Genomic DNA, 14,144 nt, shown 5'->3' on the forward strand with positions numbered 1-14,144 from the left:
CAGGGTCATTTTTCTTGCCCTTCTTGAAGATTAAGACATTTGCCAGCTCTAGTCGACTGGGACCTCTCCAGATTCTCAAGACCATTGAAAAATAATTGAGAGGGTTTCTGTCTCATGTTTAGTTTAGCTAGTACACCCAAGTACATTTTTTTCACCTTTCTTTCAAAATATCACTCTAGATAGTTATTTCTTACTTATTGCTATAAGTTTGTTCATTGCCTGTGCCTCAGTATTAACATAAATTGAAAAAAAAATTGCAAATAAGATGTCCCCTGAAATAGAAGGAACAGATTGGAAAACATACTACTGCAGAGGAGAAGCACTATGAGAACTGAAAGGGATGGGAGAAAGGTTACTGGTGTAACCTTTAAAGTAATGACAGCTTTCCTGTGTTACACACATTCATATGCATTCCACTGATATTCAAGATTAGATAGGTGGTGGTGTTAATATAAGCTGTAGTCTAAACATGTATGGAGAGGTTCTCTTTCAAACTCATTTTTCTGAGTAGAATTTTTCTCTGTGCTATAACTTGTCATGGCTACATAAAACAAATATTTTAGCAGAGAATACTGGAGGCCTATATTTACCCAATGTATATAAAATGCCTTATATTTTCATAGAATCACAAAATGGCTCGAGTTAGAAGGGACCTTAAAGATCATCCAGTTCCAACACCACTGCCGTGGGCAAGGATGCCACCCACTAGGTCAAGCTGCCCAGGGCCTTGTTCAGCCTGGTCTTCAGGGATGGGGCATCCACAGCTTCTCTGGGCAACCTCTTCAGTGCCTCACCACCCTCTTAGTGAAGAATTTCCTCCTAACCTCTAATCCAACCACATCCACATCCTTGTACTGGGGGCCCCAGACCTGGATGCAGGACTCCAAGTGGGGCCTCACAAGGGCAGAATAAAGGGGCACAATCCCCTCCCTCGACCTGCTGGCCACTCCTCTGTTGATGCAGACCAGGATGTAGTTGGCCTTCTGGGCTGCAAGTGTGTACTGCTGCTTCATGTTGAGCTTTTTGTCCACCAGAACCCCCAAGTCCTTCTCTGCAGGGCTGCTCTAAATGAATTCTTCTCCCAGGCTGTACTCATGTCTGGGATTGCCCTCACCAAAGCACATCACTTTGCACTTGGCCTTGTTGAACCTCATTAAGTTCTTGTGGGCCCACTTCGCAAGCTTCTCCAGATCCCTTTCGATGGCATCCCTTCCTTCTGTTATATCAACTGCACCACTCAGCTTGGTGTCATCTGCACAACTGCTGAGGGTGCACTCAATCCCACTGCCTGTGTCATTGATAAAGATATTAAACAGTACCGGCCCCAGGACAGAACACTAAGGGACACCATTTGTCATTGGCTTCCACCTGGACATAGAACCGTTGACCACTGTTCTCTGGGTTTGACCTTCAAGCCAACTCCTTATCCACTTAATGGTCCACCTTTCAAGTCCGTATCTCTCCAATTTTGGCAATCAGGATGTCATGTGGGACAGTGTCAGAAGTCTTGCAGAAGTCCAGATAGATGACATTAGTCGGTCTTCCCTTTTCAATTTGATGCAGTCACTCCGTTATAGAAGGCCACGAGATTGGTCAGGCATGATTTGCCCTTAGTGAATCTGTGCTGGCTGATTTGGATCACTTTGTCTTGCATGTGCCTTGACATTGCTTCCAGGAGCATCTTTTCCATGATCTTTCTGGGCACAGAGGTGAGGCTCACTGGCCTGTAGTTCCCCAGTTCCTCCTTTCTACCCTTTTTTGAATGGGAGTGATGTTTCCCTTTTTCCAGTCAGAGGGGACTTTACCTGACTGCCAGGAGTTTTCAAATACCATGGAGAGGCTTGGCAACTATATAAGCCTGTTCCCTCAGAACCCAGTTTTTCTCTGTTTTTTTAAGTGGTTGCAGTATGCAATTGATTCTGGTTTGTTTTGATTGGTGTGAAAGGGGTAAATACCTGAAAATAGGTAGGACTTAATGTTTTAAAGTTATTTTCATGTAGTGACTGAGTCCTACTTACTAAAATGGAAACTGACCTTATAGAACAGCATCATGTTAACATATTAAAGGTCAAAGGTTCCAGGTCAAAGTACCTCTGGGCCATATAAAAATCTCTATTTAATTTTGTATACAGGATCACTTTTTTTTTTTTTTACTTTGTTGGCAGAGAAATTTTAATCTTCATAAATCTTTTTTTTTTTTTTTTAAGTTGTGGGTTTTTTGCTTTTGCTCCTTCTTCCACTTTCTGTCTAATTTACTAAGTTTATAAGCTGTTTGTTTGTTTGTTTGTTTTAGGGTTACGCTGACACAAAAGATAAGCTAGGTAACTGCATCCTCACTTTGAGTGAAACGTCTTCTGACGAAGGAGAGGGTATTCTCCCTAGAACTACTAGATTACGGGCTGCTCTGCGTCTTCTCTTCTCGAAAAAGCAGTTGTGAGTAATGCCTTGTAGGATTTCAGCATGTCTTTAACGTTAATGACAAAAACGTCTACTCAAAAAAAAAAAAACAAACAACAACACAACATAGACTTAGACACAGTGAAAAGTAGATTGAGTAAATACTTTGTTCCCACCCACCCTCCACTTTATTAATTTTATAAACTAACTGTAGAGCTAAAGTTTTCTAATAAGGACTTTATATAGTTCTCCTAATTGTTTATTCCTTTAGGGTTCGTTCTATAGCACTTAAACATTTAGTATTCCATCTTTTGAATGAAGAAGGAGCAAGCCTGAAACGCCCAAACCTGCATGGCGGTGTGTTTTCCAGCATTTCAAACTTATTTGTTATAGAAAAAGTTACTGAGCTGAAATTGGATGATAAAATGGAATCAATATTTAAGGTGAGTAAGCTCTGTCTAAATACTGTTATTGCTCCTCTCTTCTGCCTTACTGGTCACTGACGTTAACATTTTTTGAAGTTTGCAGTATTTCATACAAATTGGTTTACTTCAGGTTTACACTATCAATTGCAACTGCGAATAAGAGAAGTAATCATTCATTTTTTTTCGTTGCAGATAAATTAACAACAAGACTTAAGTACAAAGGGTGCAGGTCTGCCCTGCTTACAGCAATTTCATTGTGCATGAGTAGAGTCTGATTTTTGTCACAGATTTTTTTCCACAAAATCCATTTTTTTTTTTACTGGAAAAGGCAAATTTTTTTTCCAATATGAAATATTTAAAAACATTGCAAAATGCTGTCTGTTCTCTTAGTATTGCTGCTTTTTCAAAATGAAAAACAAATCACAAGTATTTGACCTGTGTGAAAATTTTTCTCCCTGCATTCAATCAGTTAAGCTGTTTTTCTAACCACTTCCTTTCCATATTCTCTTCCTTCTTTACCCTCAGCATTTTCAGATTAACAATAATACGTCAAACAATTGTTAAGATCCTTCCCCTCTGATTAAAAATTATTCTAATCACTCATTGTATACTTGATTTATACTCTTTCCCTACATCCTCCAAAAAATGCAATCTGAAAGCTTCATATCTGGGTTTCTGGGATGATTGTAATTCCTGTACCGTTATTGAAGGGGACTAATGGCAGAGACTTAAAAAGCGTATTCTAGCATTTCTGTGTAGTTTTGAGCTTTCTGTAGCCCTGCATAAACTGAATGTTATTTATTAGACATCCACTTCTATTGTTCATCAGGAGCTACTCTATATATTTTAGGAATTAGAGATTTGTTGCAAAAAGATTAAAACCTATTCCTTTATTACATGCATGCAGAATCTAATCAAATGCTTTCTAACAAAAAATCTTTATTTTGTTGGAGCCAGCCTATTTTCAGTGGTGCCCAATGAGATGACTAGAGGCAGTGGGTACAAACTGAAACACAGGAGGTTCTGTTTGAACATTAGGAAACACGTTTTTACTGTGTGGTTGATGAAGCACTGGCAAAGGTTTCCTAGAGAGGTTGTGGAGGTTTCTTCCATGGCTATCTTCAGAAGCCTTCTGGACGCAGTCCTGAGAAACCTGCTGTAGGTGGCCACAGCTCAGTTGTTTCAGCAGGGGAGTTGGACCAGATGACCTTCAGAGGACCCTTCCAGCCTCAACCATTCTGTGATTTCCTATTTTGTTAGGAAAAGTGTCTAGTTACCTTGTTTTACAATAGCGTACTGCATGTGAATCTAATGTATTTTCACTTTTAGGTAGAAACTGTTGAAAAGCTTTATGACATCCTGACTTCTGATGCTGTTGACCTAGTTTTACGGAAGTCTGCAGCTGAGCAGCTAGCCATCATTTTACAAGGTAAGTTATCAAAAAAATTGTATTTACGTGTTGACCATTATGTGAACTTGTTTTTCTAATTTTTGTGTACATTTCTGCTGAGGATGCTTCTTGTAGGTTTTATATATATATTGTTGGACCAAAATTTAACACTATTGTAAACAACAGTGTACTGACTTTGTTGATTTGTTTTAGAGCTAACAGTGCTTCAAATTTTTCCTTTTGCTAACTTAGATACTCTGTCTTGTGTTTGGGGTGATGATCACTATAAAATATAAACAATGATCGCTATAAAATGTAAACATATCTTTAGTGTTGTTGCATTTTAATTGGGAAGGCCAATCAATTACATGGGCTAGTTAAAGGTATTTTACATGTAATGAAGAATTTCTTCAACATCCTAAATGTCTTCCTTTATTTTGAGGTTATCGAAGTAACTAAAATGGATTGAAATGTCATTTGTGTGAATGTTGTTCAGTAAACTCTAAGCTTCCACACTTTTACCCTCTATCAATATCAAGATGCAGACTCCCCGTGGCATTTAATCTAGTATGTTTGCAGGAAAAGCGTTCCTGTTATACTCTTTCTTTATGACTTTATTTAAGTGATTGGTGCATAAATTTGCATCGTGTTTTTTGTTTGTTTCTTTTATAATCATGTTGCTCACATGGGGGAAAAATGATGAAATCTGGTAAAGATGATCTGATTAAATTAAAAAAAAAAAAAGTAAACAGTCTTGAGTAGAGCATTATTTGGCTCAATGCAAGATCATAACCTCGAAGTTTGCTCTCTACTTGTTTTGGTTTTCTCTCAATCTGGTGCAAGCATAGGTTTTGTTCAAGGAACAAAAATCCTAATGACAGAAAATAGTTCTTTCCACCATGGGAACATCAGGTCTTAGACAGTAGTAAAATTGATTTTTTTTTTTTTCTTGTCAGAAAAAAATTATTGCACAACTGAGGAAATGTCTCCTTTGAATAGTAAAAATATATCTAGCTGCAGCTGGTAAAGTTTTCAGATACCAATTATGAAAGGGAGCATAGGATAAAATTAAAAAGGAGAAAATGTATCTGTCTTATGACAAATTTCATATGAAAAATCACGTTATTTAAAACAAAAAATGAAAATAAACCAACCAACCCAAATAACATGGCTTTTTTGTTGTTGTTGAATGTTCTTAAACCAGATGTTCTGAACGGTGAGGTAGGTGGAAAATACTTTTAGGATGAATGAGATTTTGTAAATACCGTTTTTAGTTCAATATTAAACTGTTGAAAGGTATCCAAATATTACAAACGAAATCCTTATAGGAAATTGTGTTGCACTTGGGATCACTTTAATTGTGGGGCATAAATATCCTAAGTATTTTCCCATAAAAACTTTGAGACAACCATCCAAGAAGCTACTATAGTCAGATCATTGCAAATGAAGTGCAGGTTTTATTTTATTTATTTATTTTTGCCTTGGAGAATATTATCTAAAATTTGTGCTGTGATGACTGTTTAGTAATGTGAGCATCTGTACTCTTTTTCACTTGTTATGTAGACACCTGTGTCTAAAACTAACTGCACAATTTGCACGGTTATTGTCAAGTTTTTTAGAAGGACTAGTTAATATTTATGCGTTCTAGTATTCTTTGGGATGTCTAAGCTAAAGAAAGATTGGTGACAAGGCAACAGTTTGGGCAGGCTTGCCTTAGAGCTGGATTTGTACTTGCTAAGTAACAGAAGAATTTTAGAAACTTGTCAACAACAACAGTTTGTGATAATGCAGAAAGAAGTTCAGGGTTAAATTGTTGTAGAAGCAGTGGTTCTTAACTATCTTTTGTTTTTCCTACAGATACCAAAATGCATGGCGTTGTGAAAAAGCTGGGTGTGATAGAAAAGATTTTGGCTTACCTTAATGAATGTGTACATGTGGATGGCAAGGTAAAATTGTTGTTTTTTCTGCAAAAGTTGCACAGCATGACAGTGGTAATATTTGCTTTTTTTTGTATTTAAAACTCCAACTTTCTTTGTACTTTAATTCTACACAGAATACAAATATTTAGTAACATTTGGAATTGCAATATGTATTTATTCAATTTTTGATAAAGGCAAGATCCACTTAATGAGAGAAGTATTGGTTTGTCTACCAATTATAATAGTTGGCCAGACTGTGTTGGGTGATGTGGTTCTGAAATAAATCAAAACTTCTGTGAGGTTTCTAAGTAGAGACCAAAAAAGTAGTTTTTAATAAATTTAAAAGTCTCGTCTATAATAATAATAGTCTCTGAATTTAAGACCCGAAGCAAAATATAATTAAAAATTAGAATCATAGAATGGTTTGGATTGGAAGGAGCCTTAAAGATCATGTAGTGACCCCTGCCACGGGCACTACTAGACCAGGTTGCTCAAAGCCCCATCCATCCTGGCCTTGAACACTGCCATGGATGAGGCATCCACAGCTTCTCTGGGCAACCTGTTTCAATGCCTCGCCACGCTCTGAGTAAAGAATTTCTTCCTAATATCTAATTAAAATCTACCCTCTTTAGTTTAGAAGATTATGTTCATAGCAAGTGAAAATATATGTCAGGTTACATTTGGGGAGTAATTTTCTGACCAATAGAAGATCACCTAACCAGTAAAGTCCTGGTAGATAAGATCACATTTATAGTTGAGTGTGTATTTGTTGTAGATGAGAAAGTTTTCCAATGTTGTAATACATCTAATCTGGTGCTTGAATTTTCCTGAAATTCATAATTTACAATCACTTTATGTAAGTTTATTTAGGCTATAAGTTGCTTAGCTTATTATTATTATTGTGGAATTCTTCTTACAAACAACAAAACAAAACCAAAAAAACTTGTATTATCTTAGAGAAGTGTCTACAAGAAAAGGATGCAGTATTTAGTAGAGGGAAAAAGCTTAATTTAATTAAGACTTTGTATACAGCTGTGCAGAATTTTTTTTCCTATGTTAAATAAGCAGGGCTTTTATCTGTTGCATATTAAACCAAACTGCGTTTGGTGATGGAGTTTACAAAACAAAATTTAAAGGTAGAGTCTCAGACAAGCAAAGTAATGTCCTGTGAAGGACATGGTGTCTTCTCATTCTTTACCAGAAGTTTCTTTGGTCTATTTTTGGCTATTCACCAATAATTTGACTTCTAGAAAGCTGCATTCTCTTCTTGGATTCCCTGATATGAAAGATCAGAGAATCAATCTGATGCAGTAAGCTATTTGCATTAAAAAAACAAACAAACAAAAAAGAGCTTATGAGTAAGTAGTTTTTTGAAATCCTTCAGCTCATATATGTACTTCTTAAAAATACATACTTTGGAAGCAAAAGTTACAACTGTGTTACAAGGCCAGAAACCAGAAAAAATAACCTCTTACCAAACATACCAATAAAATAAAACTAGAAGTTATTAAGTATTTTCTAATGAATATGCAGTTATCACCTAGATAAAATTTCCTTGTCTAAGAAAGTTCTAGGTTGCTCTGGTATAAGTAGTAGAATGTATTGGTTCATAGCATGACAATTCATATAGAGCATTCCTTAACAGATCATCCTAATCGATATCTCTATTTAATTTTTTTGTTGTTGTTTTTGCAGGTAATGGAATCCATAGCCTTACCCTGTCTGACACTCTTACGGAAACTTGTGTATGCTGATCCAGTTGTTCGTTTGTCTCTAGCACAGCAATCATCTTTGTTGCTTTTGCTCTTCAGAGGTAAGGATTCTATTTTGAATTTAATACATAGGTAGATAGAAAATACGTGATATATGATTAGATGTTTAACCAAAAGCCTTCTTAAGAACCGTGGCTAGCTTCTGTGTCCGTAATATTTTAAAGAAATCACTGTTTGCTAGTGTTAGTCATGTTGTGGCATCTGTTGCAGATGTTAGCAAAATGGTTGTGGAAAAAAGTTGGTTTTAGCCACTGTTCTTTGATGTATTATTAAATGTCAGTATTTTCCTAACAAATTTTAAAAATATCTTTGTTTCATTCAGTTTCCCTGATATTCCAAAATGATCAAGCTGTTTTAATGGAAACTACAGTATTGCTTTGTCTTCTGTTGTTTGACGAAGTAGCAAGAACGGACACATGGTATGAAAAAACAATTATTTATTGGCATTATCTCTAAACAAGATTTAAGGTTTTCCTGAAAATCAGTTATATATGTATATATTCAAATAAATTATCCCTCAAACTTTAATATGTCCCAAATTGCATGTATTACCTATTTGTAGGTCAAGAAAATTGTTTGTATTTGTAGGTCAAACAAATTTTTTGGATTGCCTGTTATGTAGATCTACCTGGCATGTTTTTGCAGTTTAAGTACTTTGTACTTATATTTATTTTCATTTTCAGAAACACCTGATAGTTCTCTAATCCATGTTTTCCAAAAATGGAAGCTATACCAATCAAATAGCTAGCTATAGTTGTGGTGTTTTTTTAACTTAATTAGATTTCTATTTATTTTGGCTTGGTAGTGGTTGTCCTTAAACCAGAAGACTTCAGCTTACAATATTTTATTATTTGAAATGTGCGTGTACTTCAGGAATAAAAATGTTCTTAGAATTCACACGTATAATGTACTGAAAAGAATTCTCATGCATATTTTCATATGTATGTGAGCTAAGAACAGTCTTAATGCTGCATAATCATGAAGAAACAATGTTTGTTAACACAAATGTATTCAGTGATGACTTCGTAAACAGCTACTTGTAGGAAAAAGCAGCTATATCTGAATAATAAAAAAGTGCAGCATTAGTAGTAAACCAAAATTAAAAAATCGAGAGTAATAGCTTAATCTCTTTCTTGCAGGGCTGATGGCATAACCAGTAATGGTACTGGTCTACCTGCCTTCAGTTTGCCTGTTGCTGTTGTTAGGCGGTAAGTGTTGGTTGTTGCTTTTGTTTTGCTTTGTTTTTTTTTTTTTTGGTGTGGATTTTTGTTTTGTTTCTTTACAGCCAACTTCAGTCCTTTCCATTTGCTGTCCTCCCTAAAGGATAGAGATGGGAGAGCAAAGGGAAACATTTAATGTTAAATCCAAAGTTGTCTGCACTTTTAAGTGTTAAATGTGGAGTTTTTCTCCCAGCCTTTTATTCTCTGACAAAGAGTTTTAAGAACTTTTATTTATAAAATTTAAAAGCTTGCTTAAATAGAGCATTTAGTAGTTGTTTATATGTTTAATTGTTTATTTACTCATTTATTTATTTAAAGATATCATCTGCCAGTCAAAATCACTGCTCATCATGCAGTTAGCCCTAATTCTGTTGTGGTGCCTTTGTCTTCTGAGTGCTTGGCTATGAAACCAGTGTCAGATATGCTAAAGATGGCTTGGAATCTGTCGTGGTACCACGGGATTGAAAACCTATTGCAACTGACAAACTATGAGAAGCAAGCAGAAACGTGAGCTATTCTATCTTGATTCTAAATCCTAATGTATTTCAATCGTATTAGTGTTCCTTCCAGTTTAAATGAGTTTCCAACTTGAAACAGCAGTTCAAGCTGTTCATGCTTTGAGAATGCTATCTTCTAAATGTAAATGATCACATCCCAGGAGGTTGTAGATATGTTGTCATAGCTAATGTTTTACCTAATTTGTATTTAAGCAAGAATTCTAGAGCTTTATCCAACTTTTATTGGTGGTTTGACTCCTTTCACACAATTTTAAACAATAAGAAACTTAAATTCTTGTTTCTGTTCTTTCATTATGCTTTTTTTTTTTTTTAAGGAGCTATCTTCTATCCCCCCTTCATCACTGCATGACCTGTATTTTCTTCTCTCTTTCTTGGCAAATTTAAATTTTAAATAATTATTCCTTTTAATGGTAATACCTGAGAATCATCATAGATAGTCAAGAAAACTCTTTACATCCTTTAGTTAGCTCTTGGTTAGCATGGTTTCTCTTCGAGACTATTTTGTACACAGTCTTAAAATGTGATTGATTTAATAGGATTGAAATGCTTGTTTCTGTGTTTCTGTCCATCTTGACAATATTTCATTTTTGCTTGTGTACTTTAAGGGGTCCTACAATTTTGAGGAGTAAATAGAATGGTTCTGAGCCAGAGGTAACTTTGCAGTCATTGGTTTGATAAACTATTTTTATTTTAAATTGCCTTAGTCAAAACCATAGCAATTTCTTAAAAAGAAGATGGTATAGTCTAAGAGGTCAACATCTACAACACCATGGAGGAAAAGTTCATTACAAACCTTGTGAATAACACCTTTCAAATAACTTTTTGAGAGGTGCCCTCTTACCAAAAAAACTAAAAAACTGAGGATTTGAATGTAGCGGGGTGGGGTGTTGTTGATGATTTGTGGTTGTGGGTTTTTTAACGTTTTTCTGTTTGGTTTTTGTTGAGGGCAAAAAAGAAAGGGGAAGGGATTGGTTAACAGAAATATATTTTTAAGGCATTTGAGGGTTTGTCTTCTCATCTGAACTGGAAAGTGAAGGAGTCAGCACTCACTGAAATATTTTATAAAGATACTAGTTGTTAATCATTTTTCTCTTACGCCTTTTCAGATTTTTAGACATGCTAAAACTATCCTCAGAAGACATTCTTATACTGAAAATAACTCACACAACCTATGGACTGCAGGACTGTCTTAATTCAATCATTCAGGCAGTATCCCACAGAGATGTTAGGGCTGCTCTCACTAGGCTGAGTTTTTATGTTCTGAATGACAGACTTGCTTTAAAATGCATCTCTGGGTCTTGTCGAAACACTTTGAAGAGCTTCGTTTGGCAAAAAGCAATAAATAGGTAAGCATACTGACTACAAGAATGAATTAATAGTATGATTTTTAAACCATAAATTTCATAATTTTCATATCTTCAGCTTAGTGGAATTGTTTTTTTTGATTCCGATTGTGCATGTAATCAGTCAGAATGGTCTTACAGAAAAATATTATGTGATCCTGTAGTTGAATTCAGTTTCTTTGTACTTCCAAAAGCTGATAGAAGGGATTAAGCACAGATTAAACAGGTTATATTAATGTTGACTTTGGTTGTATGTTGTTTTAATTATTTTTTTAATTTCTGATTTTCTGAGTGTTTGGTTTGTGCATGGTTTTTCTTTGTTTTAGGAGTAAAGTAAAACTACTCTTAAAATGCATCATCTATGTGTTTGCAAATAGATCTTTAACAGCACAGAAAGAGATATTTGAAAGCAAGCATGACTTTGTTCTGGCTGCACCCAATGTAGCTGGAAGGCATGGGAGAGTCACATCACAGAATCACAGAATCGTCTAGGTTGGAAGAGACCTCCAAGATCATCTAGTCCAACCTCTGACCTAACACTAACAAGTCCTCCATTAAACCATATCACTAAGTTCAACGTCTAAATGTCTCTTAAAGACCTCCAGGGATGGTGACTCAACCACTTCCCTGGGCAGCCCATTCCAATGCCTAACAACCCTTTCAGTAAAGAAGCTCTTCCTAATATCCAACCTAAACCTCCCCTGGCGCAACTTTAGCCCATTCCCCCTCGTCCTGTCACCAGGCACGTGGGAGAATAGACCAACCCCCACCTCTCTACAGCCTCCTTTAAGGTACGTATAGAGAGCGATGAGGTCTTCCCTGAGCCTCCTCTTCTCCAGGCTGAACAACCCCAGCTCCCTCAGCTGCTCCTCGTAAGACTTGTTCTCCAGACCCCTCACCAGCTTCGTTGCCCTTCTCTGGACTCTCTCGAGCACCTCCATGTCCTTCTTGTAGCGAGGGGCCCAAAACTGAACACAGTACTCAAGGTGGGGCCTCACCAGAGCCGAGTACAGGGGGACAATCACTTCCCTAGACCTGCTGGCCACACTGCTTCTTATACAAGCCAGGATGCTGTTGGCCTTCTTGGCCACCTGAGCACACTGCTGGCTCATATTCAGCTGCCTATCAACCAGTACTCCCAGGTCCTTCTCGGCCAGGCAGCTTTCCAACCACTCCTCTCCCAGCCTGTAGCTCTGCTTGGGGTTGTTGTGCCCCAGGTGCAGGACCCGGCACTTGGCCTTGTTGAACTTCATACAGTTGACCTCAGCCCATCGCTCCAGCCTAGCCAGATCCTCCTGCAGAGCCTTCCTACCCTCGAGCAGATCAACACACGCACCTAACTTGGTGTCGTCTGCAGACTTACTGAAGGTGCACTGAATCCCCTCATCCAGACCATCGATAAAGATATTGAAGAGGACTGGTCCCAGTACTGAGCCCTGGGGGACTCCACTAGTGACCGGCCTCCAACTGGATTTGACTCCGTTCACCACAACTCTTTGGGCCCGGCTATCCAGCCAGTTTTTAACCCAACGAAGCATACGCCAGTCCAAGCCATGAACAGCCAGTTTCTTGAGGAGAATGTTGTGGGAAACGGTATCAAAAGCCTTACTGAAGTCAAGGTAGACCTCATCCACTAAGCATGTCACTTGGTCATAGAAGGAGATCAGGTTTGTCAAGCAGGACCTGCCTTTCATAAACCCATGCTGACTGGGCCTGATCGCCTGGTTGCCCTGCAAGTGCCGCGTGATGACACTCAAGATAATCTGCTCCATGAGCTTCCCTGGCACTGAGGTCAAACTAACAGGCCTATAGTTCCCGGGTCTACCCTCCGGCCCTTCTTGTAGATGGGTGTCACAGTTGCTAGCCGCCATTCGACTGGGACTTCCCCTGATAGCCAGGACTGCTGATAAATGATGGAAAGCGCCTTGGCCAGCTCCTCCGCCAGTTCTCTCAATACCCTCGGGTGGATCCCATCTGGCCCCATCGACTTGCGTACATCCAAGTGTTGTAGCAGGTCGCCAACCATTTCCTCATGGATAGTGAGGGCCACATCCTGCTCCCCATCCCATTCCACCAGCTCAGGGTACTGGGTATCCAGAGAACAACTGGTTTTGCCACTAAAGGCAGAGGCAAAGAAGGCATTAAGCACCTCAGCTTTTTCCTCATCTCTTGTAACTAAGTTTCCCCCCGCATCCAGTAAAGGATGGAGATTCTCCTTAGTCCTCCTTTTTGTGTTGATGTATTTGTAAAAACGTTTTTTGTTATCTTTAACGGCAGTAGCCAGATTGAGCTCCAGATGAGCTTTGGCCCTTCTAATTTTGTCCCTGCACAGCCTCGCAACATCCTTATAGCCCTCTTGAGTGGCCCGCCCTCTTTTCCAAAGATTATAAACCCTCTTTTTCCTCCTAAGCTCGAACCACAACTCTCTGTTCAGCCAGGCCGGTCTTCTTCCGCGCCGGCTCATCTTTGGGCACGTGGGGACAGACCGCTCCTGAGCCATTAAGATTTCCTTCTTGAAGAGTGCCCAGCCTTCCTGGACTCCTCTGCCCTTCAGAACCACCTCCCAAGGGACTCTGCCAACCAGTGTGCTGAACAGCTCAAAGTCAGCCCTCCGGAAGTCCAAGACGGCGGTTTTACTGGTCCCCTTCCTGACTTCGCCAAGAATAGAGAATTCTACCATTTTGTGATCACTCTGCCCAAGACAGCTCCCGCCCACCCCATCTCCCACCAGTCCTTCTCTGTTTGTGAACAGAAGGTCTAGCGGGGCACCTCCCCTGGTAGGCTCTTTAACCAGCTGCCTCAGGAAGCTATCTTCCACGCTCTCCAGAAACCTCCTAGACTGCTTCTCTGGGCTGTGTTGTGCTTCCAGGGTATGTCTGGGAAGTTGAAGTCCCCCACGAGAACAAGCGCTGACGTTTTCACAATTTCTGCCAGCTGCCTCTAGAACTCCTCATCCGCCTCCTCATCCTGGTTTGGCAATCTGTAACAGACCCCCACTAGGATGTTTGCCTTGTTGGCCTTCCCGCTGATCCTAACCCATAGGGACTCAACCTTATCATTCCCAGCCTCAAGTTCCTCAACATCAAAACACTTTCTAATATAGAGAGAACCACACCACCACCCCTTCTGTGCTGCCTGTCCCTTCTGAAGAGCCTATAGC

The 14,144-nt window shown here is 38.6% G+C and overlaps 1 protein-coding gene across 4 annotated transcripts in view; it reads left to right on the forward strand.

Annotated features, from left to right (window-relative positions):
* RTTN (rotatin) overlaps positions 1-14,144 on the forward strand; it is an 89,356-nt gene that overhangs the window by 30,911 nt on the left and 44,301 nt on the right. For all 4 annotated transcript variants that reach the window (XR_013947222.1, XR_013947223.1, XM_080581886.1 and 1 more), the window contains exons 17-25: positions 2,294-2,433; positions 2,669-2,840; positions 4,152-4,251; positions 6,070-6,158; positions 7,827-7,944; positions 8,226-8,322; positions 9,043-9,111; positions 9,442-9,630; positions 10,748-10,987. Coding sequence is in view for 2 of the 4 variants with exons in the window: in XM_080581886.1 (XP_080438012.1) it covers positions 2,294-2,433; positions 2,669-2,840; positions 4,152-4,251; positions 6,070-6,158; positions 7,827-7,944; positions 8,226-8,322; positions 9,043-9,111; positions 9,442-9,630; positions 10,748-10,987 (1,214 nt within the window). In the remaining 2 variants the exon portion in view is untranslated. The remainder of the gene's footprint in view (positions 1-2,293; positions 2,434-2,668; positions 2,841-4,151; positions 4,252-6,069; positions 6,159-7,826; positions 7,945-8,225; positions 8,323-9,042; positions 9,112-9,441; positions 9,631-10,747; positions 10,988-14,144) is intronic.

Source organism: Anser brachyrhynchus (assembly GCF_964034855.1).
Source record: "Anser brachyrhynchus genome assembly, chromosome: 2".
In the NCBI taxonomy this organism is placed as follows: Eukaryota; Metazoa; Chordata; class Aves; order Anseriformes; family Anatidae; genus Anser; species Anser brachyrhynchus.